The sequence below is a fragment of the Salmo trutta genome, chromosome 15 (genome assembly GCF_901001165.1).
Source record: "Salmo trutta chromosome 15, fSalTru1.1, whole genome shotgun sequence".
In the NCBI taxonomy this organism is placed as follows: domain Eukaryota; kingdom Metazoa; phylum Chordata; class Actinopteri; order Salmoniformes; family Salmonidae; genus Salmo; species Salmo trutta.
Window position 1 is genome coordinate 31,069,512 of NC_042971.1, and position 21,193 is coordinate 31,090,704.

Below are 21,193 nucleotides of genomic sequence, written 5' to 3' on the forward strand. Positions count from 1 at the left end.
AAAACAACTAGTATTCATCAATAGCGCTTTGGCTCTGAAATGTCACCAGGAGAGCTAGTAGACTACATGCAAGAGTGTATTAGACATTGTTACATAGTAGCCTACTTACGACTGAACTAACTCTCTTTTGATCTCACATTATCAGAATTTAAGAATCCTTTTAATAAAGAGGAGGTCCCTGTAACTTCCCTTTGTCACATCATCAGCACATCAAGGAATTGCCGTAAATGCAAAAACAGTGGCATATGTGGTATTTTATGAAATAATTATACAAAAGGTCTTTATGAATGCAATAGTCTACTAAAGAGTCCAGAGACTTCATCTCCAACAGCAACAACTTGTCTGAGAGAAAACATACAAACATAATTTATTTGTGCAACAATGCCACATGTAATTTATAACTCAGATTGGCTATGCCATACAGAATATCTTAATACTGTCTAAAACAAAACAAACACATTACAAACAAAAGCATTGGTTCACTGGATGAAGTAGGATCAGGAATACTTATTTAATAATACTGTATGAACTTAAAAAATAGGAGTTCTGTCATTGCTTAGTCTGAGTATATCCATTGCACATTACCTTCGCCAACCACTTTAATCAGTTAGTTAGCACCCTCTTGTGGTCACAGTATATTATTGCCTCTGTGGTGAGTTCCCAAACAGCCTGTCCACTCCAGCTCTGTGTCCCACATCCCCTCTCCAGTCACCTGCACTTTCTCTGGATCAAATCTCCAGTAGTGCCGCTCCTTGAAGAAGTACACTTGTCCATCAGGGTGGCTGACGGCTCCATTGGTCCCCCGGGGGACCCCCCTCCAGTCGTCCAGACTGCGGGGGTAGTATGGCTCGGGCCTCAGGGTCCCCAGGTTGAGCACAAAGTAGAGCTGGCCCTTGAACACCACCAGGTGGCCCAGGCGGGGGTAGTAGAAGGCCTGGTCAGGGTGTCCAGGGAGGCCCAGCTCACTGCTCCTCAGGGGGAAGCCTGGGTCCACACCACTGCTGGAGTAACGCCACACTCGCCTACCTGGGGGAAGAGACGCAAGGAGGAAGGTGCTGGTAGTGTGAGATGTGAAATTACAATGTGAGGACACAAACTGAAAAAGCAGTCTGTGTGAAACATTCCTGCTATAATCTACCGGAACTATAACCCCGACTATGATACAGGCCAGTTTTTACTACAAGAACAAATCATTTCAGGTACGTTTATTGCTGGCTAACTCGTGTCTTCATTTTCACACTACCTTTGAAAAAGTAGAACTTATTGTCCATCTCAGAGTAAGCAGCTGCCTCAATGGCGAGGGGTAGTCCTGGCCAGCGGTTCTGCAGAGGTAGAGGGGAGCTGGTGTTGCCTGCAGGAGACACAGTCCAGAACAGCCCCCCACGGAATACTAGGCTGGTACCATCTTGGTCTGCAAGGTAATATAAAATGAATTATTTACAGGAATCAGAGTATATCACTGTCTTCAGAAGTCAATGAAGAATTCTCAACCTACTGTTCATGTAAATTGCTAAGAGATTACCTTATGTTCCAAAACAATCATAGGCCAAAATCCACCAGATGGCGCTGCTTACTTGTCATATTTGTCTTGTTCGAAACCTCAAATCTTATCCAAAACTTGCTTCTAGCCTCATATATGCAACGTAAGTACAACTTCCAGTCTGGTGACAAAGGGCCATTCATTTCAATGGGACCTATTTTTTTGCCTTTCTAGCATGGTCAGATAGTGACCACCAATCAAGTCCTACCCATGGTGAGTGCATCAAAGAATCCCCTGCAGTATGGAGGTGGGGTGGAATCAGGCTTCCAAGTACCACTTTCAGACAGCTCCCAGTCCCGTAGAGCAGAGCTGAACACCTGACCAGGCAACTGGATTACCTGACCGCTCTCTGGCTTCCCTATGGAGAACATTCAATGACAAAAAGGACAGTAGCTTCAGTAATGTACAAGCTTTTCTGACTATACGTAATGTACATGCATATTCTTCTATGTTACTACAATAGACCAGGTGCATCTGCAAAAAGCTTGACTGATTGATGTATTTCTTACTGCACATTTACAAGTGGAGTACCATTAAAGCTTTCTGCTATGGACAAGTACCCACTGGGCACAGATGTCAATTCAACATCTAGTTTTGATTTACATTGGTTGAGTTGTCAAGTAACGTGAATTCAACGTGAAATCAACAAAACATGTCACCATGTCATTGGATTTAGCCTAAAAGCTGGCTAAAAAATGACCAAATTCCCTTATGTTGATGACTTTTTTTCAAATCGAATCATTTCCCCACGTTGATTCACCGTCATCACATTACATTTTTGGGTTGAAATGACGTAGAAACAATCTTGATTCAACCAGTTTTTGCCTAGTGGGTGCAGATAAGACCTATATACCTGTTTCACAGCAAGTTCGAGAGGTAACATACACAAAAGACACTAATTGTCAGATTTGGCACGCCATAACATCGCAGAATGGAAAACCCAACACATTCCAATGCCAAAAGAAGTAAAGAGAGCCAAATGATTTTACAATGCCACTGACCCGCAGACACAATGTCTCCTTTGATTTGTCTCCAGATGTTGCCCACCCGTTCTGTTCGGAAAACGTTGAGCAAACATTTTTGTAAAGGTCTGATAAAATCGGCATCCCTAAGGAGAGCGAGACAAAACATGGAGAGATAGTTTGTCTGGCTTCTCCCTGTTATACTGTCTAAATGGAAACGCTGATGTATGAGGAAGTTGCTTGTTTACTTTGGTGTGACCTTGAGAGGATGGGAAAAAACACTGATCAACACTGTCTCCAGCTGCCGGAAGCCTGGCTCTGGGATATAGTGATCTCTGGACATCCCTCTGCGTACAGCATTAGAGCGGTTGGATGGAAAAATGGACGTTTAAATGGTAGCATGTGTGATTCCCTGTAATGAATGCAATAGCTTAAGACACACCTTTAATATGAAAAGAGTCCCTCCTTTAGCTTTTTCAGTTGATGCTTCATATATCACAGGGCGGTCGGGACTGTGGGACACTATGATGTCATGGTGAATGACAGCACAGCAGATGGTGATGGGTTAAAGAAATGGATGCTGATCCAATCTCTAGTCAGATCTGTGGACTAAGTTCAGCATGAGGTCTGTGTCATTTTATCATCATCTTGTCACCCTCGTGTAACCTTGTTCCCTCCTCTACCTGACCACTGACTATTACCTCCATATGTTCTCGCTCCTCTTCCTCAAGTTTTCTTCTTCCACTTCAGTGTAACTTTGCTTTGGACAAGGCAATTTTCTTTGTACAGCAGTAGTTGTCATGTAAAGTGACTGGTTAAAAATAATGTTCAAATTCAAACTGAATTTCAAATAACTTTAATGTTCCTCTCTCAGAGTGGAGTAGGCCTACACACCATAGAGCTGCTGTACAGCAGTGATGTCATCCCAGCTCAGCACCGTGGCTTTCCCCAGCTTCTTGTAGTAGGGGGACATGAGCGCGTGGCGCACAGGAGAGTGCTCCAAGCCCAGCGTGTGGCCCACCTCGTGGGCAATCACCATGAACAGGTTGTGGCCCTTGTAGCCATTCAGTGTCCAGCGCTCTGCCATGTCAAAGTGGGCCTCCCCTCGGCATGGGAAGAAGGCATGCGCTAGGGCGCCTCCTGGGGGGTAAAAACAAAAACATACAGAGGGTTCAGGGGTGGAAGAGAAGCTTCCAAAAACAACCCCTTGCCCTACCCCTTCAAACTGTGCAGATCTGAAAGAGCCAGGCAGGTATAACAAATATGGTAGAAGCTTCTCGACTCTCAGTTTCAGGCTAGGTGGAACCATCAACATGTTTCTTATGATTATCTGGTCCGTGGAAACACTAAAGAGGTAGATGCTAGTGGCTGTTTTCAGACCAGGCAAGAGGGATCTGTAAGCATGTGAACATTGTGACAGCTGGGGCTAGTTCCGGGCGAGATCTTTCACAGCTGAACCCAATTGATCTTTGGAAATTGCCCTGTTTGAAAATGCATTCTCCCTTCCTTTAGGTAAACTATGAACTGACAGGAATCAGTCAAAATGTCAAACCACTACTAAAAGGTTATACTGCTATGCTCCCCACCTGGACCATCAAAGGCGTTGCCCATGCCGTCGTTGTGCTCCCCCTCGTAGAAGGCCAGCCGGATGTCAGCTGACCCCTGGGTGACCTCTCTGAAGGCCAGGGCCGATGCGTTACTCCACAGCTGGAAAGCGGTGCGTACGGCTAGGGCCACCTGCCCCCGAGGGAGGTGGCCAGGCCAGTTCACCACCTGGTAGGTCAGGTGACGCTTGTGCCACCTCTCACCTGCAGAGAGATGAGATATAGTGCTGATGAATATAGAAGAGCAAGGGGGACTCATGACCAAGAAGTGAGATATTATATGAATGTTGAAAAAGAGTAGCTATGGTAAATGAGTCACTAGCACCCACTTTTGGGAGCACTGCTGTGCTGGGTAAGATTCAGATTGTCATTCATGCAGCTGGGAGAGAGGAGGATAAGGGGGAGGGAGAAGGAGACAGAGAGAGAGAAAGAGGGAGAGGGAAAGAGGAGGGAGAGAGAGAGATTTGATTTTATTTGGATCTCTTTTAGTCCCCATTTGGACTAATCTTCCAAGAGTCCTTAAATATTAAAATACAATTTATATACGAACACATTTTCACATATAACACACTATTACAAACATACATAATATACTAACGTAATAAACCAATAAATAATCAATCTAAAAAATATGAATTCTTCATCTACTGTAATCCCACAACATTTCTGTGTATTATATTTAAATTGTTTTAAAATAATGTTTAAATTTATATATTGAAAGGTTTCTGGTTTGCTCAGTTAATTTATTCCATTTCTTTATTGCTCTAAATCGAAATGTTATTTTGCCTATTTCTCTTTTCTGTCTGGATAACGCATAGATGGTGGACAATCTATTCCTAGTATTTACGGAATGTCTGTCTCTTACCAACTGATTACCGTTGTGAATTGTACTTCGCCGTTTTAAATGATGTATATTATGAAATAAAATAAGCATGTTTTTTTCATTTATCTTGTCGATTAATGACCAACCAAGACATTGCGTATGACTGCAACAGAAAAACCATATCTCCACCGTAAAACAATCCTTGCTGCTTTGTTCTGTGCAATCTGCAGCCTCCTAACTTCACTTGATGATGAATTTCCCCAGACCACAGAACAGTAGTTCACATGACTCTCAATTAAAGCTTGTGTTATTTGCTTAAGAATTTTTCCTGGTAAATATTTAGCTATCCTTCTGATTATGCATGCTGTTTTAATAATTTTTTTACATAGATTAGTTATTTGAGATGACCATGATAAGCAGTTGTCTAGCTGCACTCCTAATAGTTTGGTTTCTGCCACTTCTTCAATTTGTACTCCTCCCATACTTAATTGTATCCCATGCTGCTTTGGCCTTTTCCTAGTGGAACAGACCAACATAACTTTGGTTTTCTTGGTGTTTAAAACAAGTTTATTCTGGCAAACCCACTCCCTAATATTCTCCAAATCTCCTTGTAAAGCTTGCTGTACCTGTTGAACCAATTGTCCTGCTGCATAAATTGTAGTATCATCTGCAAATATAGTAGCTTGAGTTTCAGCTAGGGCATAGGAAAGGTCGTTGGTATATATTAAATAAAGAAGTGGCCCAAGGCAGCTGCCCTGTGGTATTCCACAGTTTAAAGCATGAGGGGAAGAAAATGAACCATTGATATAGGTGGACTGTTTCCTGTCAGTTAGATATGACTGTACCCAATTCAATGCTACCTCCTTAAAACCATAATGCATTAATTTTGTCAAAATTATCTCATGATCCACTAAATCAAATGCTGCACTGAAATCTAAAAATAGTACCCCCACAAACTTGCCATTATCCATAGCATTGAGCCACTGATCAGTCATATCAACCAATGCAGTGGTAGTGGAATGATTTTTGCGATAAGCGTGCTGATTGGCTGTAATCAGATCATTATTTTCCATGTACTCCCATATTTGTCTACTCACAATACCCTCCAATATCTTACTGAGTGTAGGGAGTAGACTAATTGGTCGACTATTGGCAGGAGTAGCGGGTTCTTTGCAGTCTTTTGGAATAGGACAAAGTTTAGCATGCTTCCATACATTTGCAAACATCCCCTTTTCCAGTGACCAATTAAATATGTAACTCAGTGGAACTGCAATCTGGGGAGCAGCACAGCGAAGCAAAAAATTGTCCATAAGATCAAAACCTGTAGATTTCCCATCAGGTAATGACTTCAAAAGGTTTAACACCTCCTCCACTGACACCGTTTGCAGACTAAAAGAGCAGATCTTGTTGCTCATAATATGATCATCAATCCATTGGACAATAGCTTGTTTGGAAGAATGTATGTTTACATTGTTGCTCAGTAAATTAATTTTCTTTGTGAAAAAATCTGCAAAATGATTGGCAATATCAACTGGTTTTGTTATTATTCTCCCGTCAACCTCCACACTAGATGGGCATGATGAGATAGATGTACCAAGTAAACCCTTAACTGTATTCCATACCTTTTTAGAATCATTTTTACAATCAATAAAAGCATTGTTGAAAAATAACTTTTTTTTCCTTCGATTCAATTTAACTGCATAATTACGCAATGTTCTATAATTCTGTTCATCAATTTCTGATTTTGATTTGGCTGCTAAGACTTTTGACATATTTCTTTGAGAAAAAGCCTCACCCAGTTCATCATCAATCCATGGAGATGGACGAGCACCAACTGTACTCTTTCTTATAGGGGCATGATGGTCCATAACCTCAGTGAGCAAATCAATAAAACATTCTGTAGCATGATTTAAATCATCCTCTAGATAAATCAGCTCCCAGGGTACAGCAGCCAAATCATTTAGAAATAGCTCATGATTAAATGTTTTAAAATTTCTCTTGACCACAATCCTAGGGGGTTTCTTTGGAACCTTGGTGTTCATGGTTATGGTCACAATATTATGGTCTGTCCAGCCCACTGGCATTGATCTGGCTTTTAAGCATTGTGATGGTATATTACAGAAAATCAGATCAATGCATGTGTCTGAACGATGACCCAACTTAATTGATGATCTAGTAGTATCATTAACCATTTGTTTCAAACCACAGTTCTCCGCATATCTCATCAATTTTGTTCTATTCAAATTATTGTGATCCTTCCAATTTATATTAAAATCACCCAAGATAAATACATCTCTGTTGCTATCTGTGGCCTTGTCAAACCCAGTACATAAGTCATCCAAATAGGACACCTTAGAGCTAGGAGGTCTATACACACATCCTACCAATATGGCTGCCTGGTGAGGCAGATGTACTTGAGCCCATAGTGCCTCTACTTGACATACATTAAGGTCATCCCTCCTCTTAAAAGGTATCTGATTCTGAATATACAGTGCTACACCCCCACCATTCCTATTCCTGTCCCTTCTAAGTAGACTATATCCATGAATGTTAATTTGCCCATCATTTACAGATGCATCTAAATGCGTTTCGGTCAAGGCCAAAATATGAATATTATTTATCTTGACCAAGTTAAAAACCTCATGTATTTTGTTAGGAAGGCTACATACATTAACCTGAGCTATATGCAACCCTTTCCTTGTCAAGTGAAGATCAATAGAGAATGTATTCGTTATAGTTGAAGTTGTCATGATACACTACAACATACAAACTCAAATTTGAACATTAAATTAAAATAGCCAGGGAGTTACTCTAGAGTCCCGATACAATTGCCCGTTGATATAAAGTTTATCCATCACCATGGAGAGAGAGAGAGAGAGAGAGAGAGAGAGAGAGAGAGAGAGAGAGAGAGAGAGAGAGAGAGAGAGAGAGAAAGAGAGAGAGAGAGAGAGGGAGGTTTACAAATCACAGTAATGGGGATGTGAGTGTTTCTTTTTGAAAAATAAGGGTGAATCCTTTGGCGAAGTACAGAGAGAGTAATGTTTATTACATTACTTGTGGTTACAGCAGTGACACAACTTTAAAAAATGTTATCAACTAATTCAGAAGAGCTCTTGCTGTGTAGGATTGGTAGGAGTGGTTGTCTAAGGCAATAAATCAATTATTTCTGTGTCAAAACAACTCCATGCATCTTTGCAATAAAAATAACCTTGTCAATTGACTGCAGCAGATTATTCCTCAATAAGACACATTCATTAAGCAAGGCCACCCCACACGTGTCTGGAAAAACACTGGTTTCTAACAGAGGCACAGACCAGTGGGAAGAGATGGTCTTCTTCACCTGTATGAGCTTAGAGCCAGAGTGTGATAAACACATTTCAAGAGCTTGTGTTAAAATCACATAGAGGAAAAAATGCTACAAGGTTGAACCTTTTTGCTAGCACTCCTTGAAAGAACATTTATTGAGAACAATTCCACAGGACACAAAAAAACCCTCTCATATCTCAATATTTACAGTGTGTTCCAGCATACCTCATTGGTGAGACTAGACGAGCTAAGACTGTTCCAGCATGCCTCATTGGTGAGACTAGACAAGCTAAGACTGTTCCAGCATGCCTCATTGGTGAGACTAGATGAGCGAAGACTGTTCCAGCATGCCCCATTGGTGAGACTAGATGAGCTAAGACTGTTCCAGCATGCCTCATTGGTGAGACTAGATGAGCGAAGACTGTTCCAGCATGCCTCATTGGTGAGACTAGATGAGCTAAGACTGTTCCAGCATGCCTCATTGGTAAGACTAGACGAGCGAAGACTGTTCCAGCATGCCTCATTGGTGAGACTAGACGAGCTAAGACTGTTCCAGCATGCCTCATTGGTGAGACTAGACGAGCTAAGTCTGTTCCAGCATGCCTCATTGGTGAGACTAGACGAGCTAAGACTGTTCCAGCATGCCTCATTGGTGAGACTAGACGAGCTAAGACTGTTCCAGCATGCCTCATTGGTGAGACTAGACGAGCTAAGACTGTTCCAGCATGCCTCATTGGTGAGACTAGATGAGCTAAGACTGTTGGTGCAATAGTTGGCGTCTCTCTGGTACTCGACCCTCGAGCCAGTAAGAGCCAGCCCCTGCCTTGACTTCTGCTGGCTGCCTTCACTACTGTACTGTAGATGGACAGATAAATATAACTATTCTCCTCTACCTCACTTACATTTGAAAGAATGCCATGTTCTTCCACTAAAACTGCCTCTTTGCAGAAACTGTCCTTCAATATCCTGTCCGTGTGTGTAATCCATATTGATGGGATGTCTCTGAAATAGGATTGCTCCAGAGAATCCTGAGCCATCCTTCCATGGACTCTCTCCCAGCGTCTTTGCACAGGGAGCAGGTGGCAGCTGTCAGGTACAAACTTGCAGCTGGAAAAGTGGGCAGTATGACGCCTGCGTCTGCATTCTTCTAGTATTATCCAATCACTTCAGGGGCTGTGTGGAATTACATACTTTTCTCCATCCAGACCACAAACACCAGCACCCTAATACCCCAAAACAGCTCCATTTACCACTGAGCATGTAGGCCTATCTATCACACAGTGGAGATGTGTTGGACAGCCTCCATATGGCCCTCGGAACATTGAAAAGACTGTCGTATATCTTAATAATTTAGGCAGTGGTTCTCACAGACTAAAAGGGACTGGGGAGCTCCTTTAAGATGAAATAGGATGTGTGTGCAGAGAGTTTATATCTAATTTAGAATGTGCTTCCCACACACAAGTGGAGATTGGAGAATTCCCTGAAGATATATCAATGGCAGTGTGTGTAGATAGCCTACATACAGATGTAGGATCTTCATTTTTTCACTCTGTTGCAGAATATTCCTGCAATGCAGGAAATTTCAAACTTGTTGTGTATTTGAGGTTTAAAAAGGCTTCTAAAGTTTATAAATTCCACCTTGAACTTTCAGACTTGTAAATGAATCAAATTCTTCAAAAATGTCCATTAATTATATCCACATAATAATTCACATGTCCTGTCGCTGCTTGATTATTTTCTTGCTGAATCAAACTGGCTGAAATTATGATCCTACATCTGTACTATGCTGGCTCGGATTTACAGCAGTGGAGGCTCCTCAGAGGAGGAAGGGGAGGACCATCCTCATCTCAGGACCATCCTCCTACATCCTGTCTCAGCCTCCAGTATTTATGCTGCAGTAGTTTATGTGTCGGGGGGCTAGGGTCAGTCTGTTTCATCTGGAGTATTCTCTTGTCTTATCCGGTGTCCTGTGTGAATTTAAATATGCTCTCTCTAATTCTCTCTTTCTCTCGGAGGACCTGAGCCCTAGGACCATGCCTCGGGACTACCTGGCATGATGACTCCTTGCTGTCCCCAGTCCACCTGGCCATGCTGCTGCTCCAGTTTCAACTGTTCTGCCTGCGGCTACGGAACCCTGACCTGTTCACCGGACGTGCTTGTTGCACCCTCGACAACTACAATGATTATTATTATTTGACCATGCTGGTCATTTATGAACATTTTAACATCTTGTCCATGTTCTGTTATAATATCCACCCGGCACAGCCAGAAGAGGACTGGCCACCCCTCATAGCCTGGTTCCTCTCTAGGTTTCTTCCTAGGTTTTTGGCCTTTCTAGGGAGTTTTTCCTAGGGAGTTTTTCCTAGCCACCGTGCCTCTTTCACATGCATTGCTTGCTGTTTGGGGTTTTAGGCTGGGTTTCTGTACAGCACTTTGAGATTTCAGCTGATATACGAAGGGCTATATAAATAAATTTGATTTGATTTGATCAGTGAATTTCACAAAAATAAAATAGTGAAACATTGAAAAAGTTATCCTTTTTAGATAAAACTATGCTAAATATATTCACGTCACCAAAAAATTGAATAAAACTCTGTTTTGCCATGAAGGTCAAGAGTAGCCTTAGCAACACTCTGTAGGGTAGCACCATGGTGTGGCCGGAGGACAGCTAGCTTCTGTCCTCCTCTGGGTACATTGACTTCAATACAAAACCTAGGAGGCTCATGGTTCTCACCCCCTTCCATAGATTTACACAGAAATTATGACAATTTTCAGAGGACGTCCTCCAACCTATCAGAGCTCTTGCAGCATGAACTGACATGTTGATCACCCTATCAAAGGATCAGAGAATGAATCTAGCTTCCAAGTGGCGCAGCGGTCTAAGGCTCTGCATCTTAGTGCTAGAGGCGCCACTACAGACCCTGGTTCGATTCCAGGCTGTATCACGTCCGGCTGTGATTGGGAGTCCCATAGGGCGGCGCACAATTGGCCCACGTCGTCCAGGTTAGGGTTTGGCCAGGGTAGACTGTCATTGTAAATAAGAATATGTTCTTAACTGACTTGCCTTGTTAAATTAAGGTTAAATAAAAAAATCTAAACATTAAAAGCATAAGCTACAGCTAGCTAGCACTGCAGTGCATAAAATGTGGTGAGTAGTTTACTCAAAGAGAAAGACAATAGTTATAACAGTTTTGAACAAATTCATTTCTTCCAAAATTAAGGAGAAGCGAGTGAGAGAGAGAGAGAGAGAATGAGAGAGAGGGCTAGCTATATTTTGTAGTACCGTATATACTTTTTAAACTGTCACTTACTTAGCTAGCATCGAATGCAGCTACAGTAGCTAGTTTACCCTACTCAAACACCCGGTTCAAACAGAGAGAGATACTATGTTAGCTAGCTGGCTATGGCTATCCAACACTGGAACTATTCCAAGTCAAGGAATACTTTTGGTTTTATAAATGTATTGCCACCAGGGCCTGCTGGTGTAACTGCTAAACTGCTTGCTGTTGACTGTACACTGTACTGCATGATTGTAGCGGGTTTACTAATGTGTTAGTTCTAGTAGCTATGTTGACTATGGCGTGACAATGATGTACAGTAGGCTGTGTGCGGTTAGCGATTGAAGGTTTGGCTTGAAAAGGTTTTTTCCACCTGTTCACAGACAGCTGATGTGTTGTGCACTGAAGTCCACAAGGGAAAAGGTGAGAGGAGAGCGCGTAGATAGATATGAGAAGGAATAATATATACATGGAACCGTTTGTATGTGGCTGCTATGAAAGTGAACTCTGTTTGCATGCGATCAGGGGTGTATTCATTGTGCCAATTCTGTTGAAAAACATTTCTTAAACGGAAGCAAACGGAACGAAACGGGGATAAACATACGTACATTTTTCCAATAAAAACTCTTGTTTGCAACTGTTGGACTAATGATTACACTCTAGATCAGCTAGATGCAGGCAAGATGTGTGCAAGGCGGTATTAAATGTGTCAATGTCTGTCACCTTGATTACTCAAAATTCTCTCAACCTGTGCACCTACGTTGTAAACTTTCATTCAACCTCATGATGGGTACAGGGAAAATTGTAGCATCATGTAGTAGCTTAAACCTATGGATGTTACATTGAACTGGGTGAATGGAATATGAATGACAGTCATCCAATATGCTGTAATAGAAATAAGGTCATGTTCAAAAAATATATATATATCATCCTCCCTCATCTTAAACAGCACGATCCCCCCACTGATTTACAGTTTGTAGTGAACTCCCTAACAGAGACCAACCACAGAAAGCACATGGCCATGGATGTTGACCGCCACTAGAGAGTCCTTCAGTGGAGCTCTCAAAGCCCATTTTCCCAAATTCGGACTTCGAGGCCAGTAGTAAGGCTGATTTTCCTTGTTTTCCTCTAACCTGGGACTGATTCAAGGAAAACCAGCCTTGGATTTGAGACTTCCTGCCTAACAGTTGATAACTCTCTAAAAAAGAATTTGGTCATTGAGGAAACCAACAGAGCAGCTTGCCATTGGGAGTCATTGAGCAAACAACAATGTTATGACCTCAATCAATGGTAATAGTTGATTAGATGATCATTTAATTGAGGATGCAGTATCGAGTCACAGTACAGCTGATGAGATTAGTTAGCCTGACAACATGTTTGACCTCTCCATCCCAGACAATAAAGTCACATTGGCATTGCTATAGCAGTCTATTCTTGAAATATGACCTGTATAACCAAGTCCATCTGTATGGGCCAACTACATTTCAATCAATTATTTGATCTTCAAGGAAGGAATAAAAAAGGAGTAATATCTAGGAGGTTGGTTTGAAGCTGGCCAGAAGTGAGCACAAATCAGCTAAAGGAGGTCCATGGATTGGCCACTAACCTAGCTGGCTATGGCGCTTCCTGCGTAGACGCTGTCCACTGTTAGGTTTGGTCAGACCTCCATGGAAGATGCCGTTGACCTTCTGTGCCCAGGCCTGCTGGCCCCTATCGTCCCTCACCCCACACCTGGGCGCTGCCATCTGGTGCCGTGTGGCACTGTCCAGACGCCCAGTGACTGGCAGGTGGGTGAGCCACTGGAACTCCCTGAGAGGCAGACAGAGGAGAGATGGATGAATGATAAAAGAAGAGTGAACGGCAAACGAAGATCGGAGAGCACATCCAGAGAGCAAGTAGAATCAAAAAGTTGCAAACCCTAAGAATGTGGTGCAATCAATACAGCACTTCACAAGTAATCCACATGTGATGATGGTAGTGTGTGTTCTTTACAACTGAAATCAAACCTTCAAATCAAATCACATTTTAATAGTCACATACACATATTTAGCAGAGGTCATTGAGGGTGTAGCGAAATGGTTGTGTTCCTAGCTCTAACAGGACAGTAATATCTAACAATACACAACAATACACACAAATCTAAAAAGTAAAACAAGGAAATTAAGAAATATAGAGTATGTATTGTGAGAGTTCAGTGACCAGCCGGAGGAAGACGACGCGACAGCACCCTCCTCGGGGGATAGGTACTCAGTGTAAAGCCAATTAGTACTCACCTGGGCCCACTAATTGGCTTGGTGTCTCCTTCTATATAGGTGTGCCAGGAGATGAGCTCGAGGTGGATTGGGAACAGACACGGGGACTGGTGAGGATGTCGGCCTTTCCTACCTCAGAGAAAGCGGCTTCATCTGATGCACCTTGGCTCTATGTTACACAGGGCAGGCTATAGATCGAGGGAAGCATCCCCCCTGTAAATATGTGTAGACAGTCTAAAGAGAAGGGGAGCCGTTTGTTGTTTTGTGTTCCCTTTTTGACCTTTTGGTCAGCTGCTTAGTTTAGGTTTATTCTTTTTACGCTGTTGTTTCAGCGTTGGACGCTACCTTGTACTGGCATTATTTTGTCGGGCGAAAGAACCCGTTGAGTGACAGTACAAAAGGAACCACAACCACTGCCTCCGGTCTGTTCATTTCACGCCTCCCGTCTGTGTTAGGGTGTTTCAGACTAGCTGATCATCACACTATATATACACTATATATATATATATATACACACACACACACACACACACACACACACACACACACGTGTGTATGTAGTATATTTGAGGAATGTGTAAAATAGTGTATATATACAGCAATAGTTAAATAGGATGGCCTTGACTAGAATACAGCATATACATATGAAGTGGGTAAAACAGTATGTAAACATTAAAGTGACCAGTATTCCATTGAAGGTTCTAAACCTGCTGAGCATGGGGGTAATGCAGCGTCTAGCTCTTCATTAGTGTCAAATGCGTGTAGTTTAAATATCAGCATAAATAATAGCTGTCACATCACCTGGATAAATAACAGGCTCTGGTGGCAGACTGTTACTTCCATTAGGGAAACCAAGCTTTGCTTCGTGATAGAAAATAAACATGCAATACATTTCGATAAATCTTTTAAATGAGTTAGGCTTTTCTTCTCCAAATATTCAGTAACTCACAGTGCAACTGTGAAAACAGAGACGTGTGCTTGCTTTTTCACTCAAGCACAACTGGGGAATGGGACACACTTTTGGTAAAGCTATGTCAACACAACCTCAAAGACATTTTCACAGAGAATTAAACGTTTTTCCTCAGATTTGATATTCTGAGAAATTAGTGAGTACACAAAGTCAATGAAAAATGTACATAGCATATTCTGTAACAACCAATACATTGTAATCAAACATTGACCACACTCGATTAAAAATGTCCCTAATTTCCCATTATTACTGTAAAGTGCTCTTTCTGGTAGGTTAAAAGATGCCAGCCTTATTGTACCTGAGAGCTGTGTTGACCTCAGTATCATTGTGTTGGTGATTCTCCTCCTCAAGGTATCCATACTTCTCCAGAAAATTCTATACAGGAAAACATAGAACATACAAATTCAGAATGTGTTTCACACTCTCTCCTGGACCACAGACTATGTTCAAGGTAAGGAAAGGGAACAAAGCAATAGGGGAGATTGGGGTAAATTGAGCCAAAGGGGTAAGTTTAGCCACCCTTTTTCTAGGAAACCATACACAAAATTCATCATTTGACCAAATATTTAAGAAAAGGTTGTCATTTCACAGAGTCTGTGAAGGAAGAAGCCACATGGAAAAAGTGGTAAGGAAGTTACGTCCATGATGCTTGTATCTTAACCAAAGTAGATCATTTTAAGATTGTTCTATACATTAGTTGGGGTCTCTATAAGCTTCAATATGAGGTCCTAAAGCCTGCATGAAAGTGCATCCTTGTAGCTGTGTGGGCTAATATAGTCAAAATGTTTGCCTTGGGGTAAGTTGAGCCAATAGCCATGGGGTAAGTTGAGCCAATAGCCATGGGGTAAGTTGAGCCAATAGCCATGGGGTAAGTTGAGCCAATAGCCATGGGGTAAGTTGAGCCAATAGCCATGGGGTAAGTTGAGCCAATAGCCATGGGGTAAGTTGAGCCAATAGCCATGGGGTAAGGTAAGCCAATAGCCATGGGGTAAGGTAAGCCAATAGCCATGGGGTAAGGTAAGCCAATAGCCATGGGGTAAGGTAAGCCAATAGCCATGGGGTAAGGTAAGCCTATAGCCATGGGGTAAGGTAAGCCAATAGCCATGGGGTAAGGTAAGCCAATAGCCATGGGGTAAGTTGAGCCAATAGGCATGGGGTAAGTTGAGCCTATAGCCATGGGATAAGTTGAGCCAATAGCCATGGGGTAAGTTGAGCCAATAGCCATGGGGTAAGTTGAGCCAATAGCCATGGGGTAAGTTGAGCCTATAGCCATGGGATAAGTTGAGCCAATAGCCATGGGGTAAGGTAAGCCAATAGCCATGGGGTAAGGTAAGCCAATAGCCATGGGGTAAGTTGAGCCAATAGGCATGGGGTAAGTTGAGCCTATAGCCATGGGATAAGTTGAGCCAATAGCCATGGGGTAAGGTAAGCCAATAGCCATGGGGTAAGGTAAGCCAATAGCCATGGGGTAAGGTAAGCCAATAGCCATGGGGTAAGGTAAGCCAATAGCCATGGGGTAAGGTAAGCCAATAGCCATGGGGTAAGGTAAGCCAATAGCCATGGGGTAAGGTAAGCCAATAGCCACGGGGTAAGGTAAGCCAATAGACATGGGGTAAGGTAAGCCAATAGCCATGGGGTAAGGTAAGCCAATAGCCATGGGGTAAGGTAAGCCAATAGCCACGGGGTAAGGTAAGCCAATAGCCACGGGGTAAGGTAAGCCAATAGCCATGGGGTAAGGTAAGCCAATAGCCATGGGGTAAGTTGAGCCAATAGGCATGGGGTAAGTTGAGCCTATAGCCATGGGATAAGTTGAGCCAATAGCCATGGGGTAAGTTGAGCCAATAGCCATGGGGTAAGTTGAGCCAATAGCCATGGGGTAAGTTGAGCCTATAGCCATGGGATAAGTTGAGCCAATAGCCATGGGGTAAGGTAAGCCAATAGCCATGGGGTAAGGTAAGCCAATAGCCATGGGGTAAGTTGAGCCAATAGGCATGGGGTAAGTTGAGCCTATAGCCATGGGATAAGTTGAGCCAATAGCCATGGGGTAAGGTAAGCCAATAGCCATGGGGTAAGGTAAGCCAATAGCCATGGGGTAAGGTAAGCCAATAGCCATGGGGTAAGGTAAGCCAATAGCCATGGGGTAAGGTAAGCCAATAGCCATGGGGTAAGGTAAGCCAATAGCCATGGGGTAAGGTAAGCCAATAGCCATGGGGTAAGGTAAGCCAATAGCCACGGGGTAAGGTAAGCCAATAGACATGGGGTAAGGTAAGCCAATAGCCATGGGGTAAGGTAAGCCAATAGCCATGGGGTAAGGTAAGCCAATAGCCACGGGGTAAGGTAAGCCAATAGCCACGGGGTAAGGTAAGCCAATAGCCATGGGGTAAGGTAAGCCAATAGCCATGGGGTAAGGTAAGCCAATAGCCACGGGGTAAGGTAAGCCAATAGCCATGGGGTAAGGTAAGCCAATAGCCATGGGGTAAGGTAAGCCAATAGCCACGGGGTAAGGTAAGCCAATAGCCATGGGGTAAGGTAAGCCAATGGCAAGTTTAGCAAATGTAAGTGTTTTCTTCCCAGGCGTAATGGAAATCATCAGAAATCATTATCGCTGGGTTATGAGGTAACAACAGGGCCTGGCCTACGTTAAAAGTGTGCCAAAAAAAAAGGTACAAAGTGTTTGTTAGGTGTTAAGCGTGTGTTAAAATATGCTTAAAATGTGATTATGTTGAATTGTGTTTGGGAAATAAAGATAGACATGGTTTAAAAAGGTAGTGGTAATATTTCATTCAGTATAAAAATGTGTACCAGGGTAAGTTGTGCCAAGAAACCACCTTTTTTGGACAAGCTATGTTTTCAAAACTGTAATGATTAGATGATTTTGAGGATTTCCATGGATACACAACATCCTGAAATATATGTATGTTAGATGGAATGATGGTGAATGTAAAAACAGCTCAACTTTCCCCACTCTCCCCTACAAAGTAATTTAGTAATTTATAGACTACAAAACTTGAATGATTTAGAATACCATGGTCAAGACAGCCTGGAGGGGAGAGAGGAAAGCATTGGGCTGGTATGAAAGAACCTGAAACATCATCAAGCACTCAGTGAATGCAGCGGAGGACTCAAATTAGGGCTAAGTGGTCTTAGAATCATTATAGCAGATGGCACTACCAGAGATGCCATTGAGAAGTTTCACACCGCTGCCAGAGATGTTTGTGGTGGGGGAACAACCCATCATACTTTTCTATGATTGGATTGATTAGGCCCTGAGGGCCGCCAGCCAGTTCTGTTCCCATGAGCAGCTGGGAGCGAGCAGAGTGCATTGTGGGATGTGGCACTCAGGCCCACTTCTGCAGCTGGGTGATGATAAGCGGCACTCCCCTGGGCCTTCCGTGGCCCAGGTCCCTTAAATGGCTGCCTAATGGAAACCAGCCAGCACAGCTGGGTAGAGGGCCTCTGCATTAGAGTGGAACTCCACAGACCATTTTAATTGCAAAGAAAACCAGACGGGTTGATTTGACTGGGTAGTCTTGGGTTTTGAATAAGGCTGGATCTAAAGCATGCTAGATGCAACAGAGTTCCAACAGACAAATACAATGGACCATTGGTAGGTCAGAGTGCCAGGGCGAAATCCTAACTTGAGATCAAGTGACGGGCATGGATCTAACATTAAAATTCAGCCCGGCAAATGAGTCAGTTCTCTGTTGTTTACTATACTCTTCGTAATTTGTGTGTCCAAAAACTATAAAAGTGGAAAATGGGCTGTACTGTACTGGGTAAATTGAGGAATAAGGCTACAATTAGGCTAAACCACAAAGAGCTCACAATGTAGCCTACTTTGTTGATCAAAAGCTCAATTCCCAATAAAGGAATGACAGTTGTGTGAAGTAAAGAACCATGAAACTGGGACCGACATTTTACGACACAACGCAGACGAATGAAAATGGAGCCATTCAATCTTGTCGTCTCTATGAGTAAGAAAACCAAAGGTTGACATTCTCCAGGCTTCCACAAATACAGACCCTTAGACGTTTTAGAAGCAGAAAAATAGCTACTTGTTGGTTTAAAAAAAATCTCAATTCACAGGCTTTGTTTCCAGTTAGACACTTCTTGTGCTTTAAACAAGATGAAGGCTTCTTCGGTGGAAGGATGCTCAGTGGAAGAAAACATTCCTCCAGCAGGAGAGGCCTAAAATTCCAGTTGCCACTTGCCTCCTAGTTTACACCAACACAATGAGCCTTTCACTTGACTTTCACTATCTGGAAGGTGAACAACCATAGGTCAAATGGAACAGAAAGCTCATGACCCCTTCAACCTCAAATATAGTTCAGTGTTGTTTCGGACATCAGGGTTCTCTGTCAATTACTTATTTCAACAGAAGTGCATGACAACGACAGTGAAGTGTGCAATGATGGACAATAGAAACTCAAAACAAAAGAGGGGACAGGGGAATAAGTAAATTGGATTGAGTGGGAAGTATCACAGAACAAGAGACGTGACCAGTATCACACATTTAACACTTCTAAATGAATCTAAACTCTACAATTCCAGAAGCATATCTGTAGTCAATATATGGAGACAATAAGGCCACAAGTAAACCTCATCTAAAGGAGTCTATGCCTGGCAACAGTTTGTTGACTTGAGTGTTCCTGTGTACGCAACATGGTCTCTTGGAAACTTGTATTATTCTGTATCTAAATCTGTGACACTCCATTTAGTATGATATTACATTACTTTAGGTTACATTACGAATGGAATAGCGATCGTACAATATCATACGCATTAAAAGACACAGTATCATACATCTTATCTGGTCATACAATAGCATACAAATTGGATGATGTAACTTAACATGTCTTGTATTACGTATAGTATTCTACATCTTTCTCTGAGAGCAGGTTGCTTGTTGCACCATAACAACAAAAGGGAGAATTTATGGGGAGAATTTATGTTGGTGGTTAGGAGAACTAAAACTACAAAGGTTAGGTGAATTTACGTAGCAGGTTAGGTGAATTGTCTTACGTTTAGAATAATGGTTAGGTGAAGGGTTAGCTAAAATTCTACAGTTGACCTGATATGACTCGAACATGCAACCTTTAGATTTCTAGATGGTCGCGGATTACGCCTACCCATCCTCCCCGACCAACCTCCCTACTTTCATGTCTGTCTATAGTAACAAGACCATTAGTAGGTATCGTACGTCTTGGAGGTGCTCAGAAATACATAAAGTATGTTTCGTATGGCTCGGAGGCCAGGCTGGTGTACGACATGCATTTCCCTAAGGCGAAGGTACTCTCCCTGAACATCATCGAAGGATTTGATGCCCTAAACCCATACAGTAGTAGGTTGCCTGTCGTGTAAACATCATGTTAAACGGCACCACATCTAAAGACAAACCCATGTTGTGGTGAAACATAATGAACATATTAATGTGTTTGTGCTAAGCAGGCTGCACAGTCATCCAAATGAGCCCTAGTCACAATACTAGTGTTACTGCCCCTCCATTTTCTTATCCCATGTTACCCATGGCATGTGTTTGGGACTAAGGGTGTGTAGAGCCAGGGCAACAGAGGGTACAATGTTGGACTGGCGGGGAGGCCAGGGGAGGAATCCAAAGGGCAGATTTACCGAGACTTAAGGTCAGGGAAGCCAGGCAAGTTGGGGTCAGGAACAAATTCGGTTTTGTGTGCAAAGCCATAATACCCTGACTGGGTCAACTAACCCTGAGCTCTGCTTACAACAAAGCGTGGTAAAGCCTTGCTGAGAGTTATCCAAGCAGTGAGGGAATCATAGTAACTGTGAGAGTTAAAATCAGAAAGATAACATGCCTCATACATAGCCTAGTTACCACATACAGTAATGTGCATCCAATAAAAAAACTCTCAGGAATAGAAATGATAGTAATAATAATAAGAGTAAGACATGGGGAAGAAGTGGGGAAAGTATTCAGTGAAACTGTAATGACAGGAAAGTAAATGGCAGTACAATACCCGTTGCCTTCTTCAAACAATTGAGCATAATTTATTACACTGAAATGTGAAAGCCAGTCCTCGCCATAATTCATGATTTCCCAGGTCATTTGCATAACCTACCTCAGCACTAGTCTCAGGTGGTGGCGGGGGATTTAGCAGCACAGGTGAGCCAACGGTAACGGTTGCCTTCAACGTGAGCAGCACACAGGAAAGCTGCAACACGAATATCCACAAGCTTTTCTCAGGTAAAATGTTCATCTTGCCGACAACGACAACGCAAGTCCTCATACTTGGCCACGTTAAATGACTGACATATGTGTTGACAAAATATCCTGAAAGACATAAACTTGATATCGAGATGTCTACATTTCAACGTCTGTATCTGGAGCCACACTGCGAGGAGTCTGCTCAGAGACACCGCCTCCAAAATTGAATGATGTGCCTCGTTTCCAACAGAATTCCAACTTCAGTCTTGGAACTAAATAT

The 21,193-nt window shown here is 42.6% G+C and overlaps 1 protein-coding gene across 3 annotated transcripts; it reads right to left on the reverse strand.

Annotated features, from left to right (window-relative positions):
- Positions 1-234: 234 nt before the first annotated feature.
- LOC115148804 (matrix metalloproteinase-28) lies at positions 235-21,133 on the reverse strand. 3 transcript variants are annotated; one of them, XM_029691042.1, is made up of 9 exons: positions 20,828-21,133; positions 15,034-15,110; positions 13,120-13,322; positions 4,089-4,310; positions 3,397-3,642; positions 2,542-2,592; positions 1,749-1,898; positions 1,244-1,411; positions 235-1,026 (listed from the first exon to the last, which is right to left on the reverse strand). In XM_029691042.1, exons 1-9 carry the CDS (start codon positions 20,993-20,995, stop codon positions 629-631), a joined length of 1,683 nt encoding a protein of 560 aa, XP_029546902.1. In that variant the 5' UTR covers positions 20,996-21,133; the 3' UTR covers positions 235-628. The 3 variants fall into 3 exon arrangements, with proteins under 3 accessions (XP_029546902.1, XP_029546903.1, XP_029546904.1); XM_029691043.1 differs by lacking the exon at positions 2,542-2,592; XM_029691044.1 differs by lacking the exons at positions 2,542-2,592; positions 3,397-3,642.
- Between the last annotated feature and the right edge of the window lie 60 nt (positions 21,134-21,193).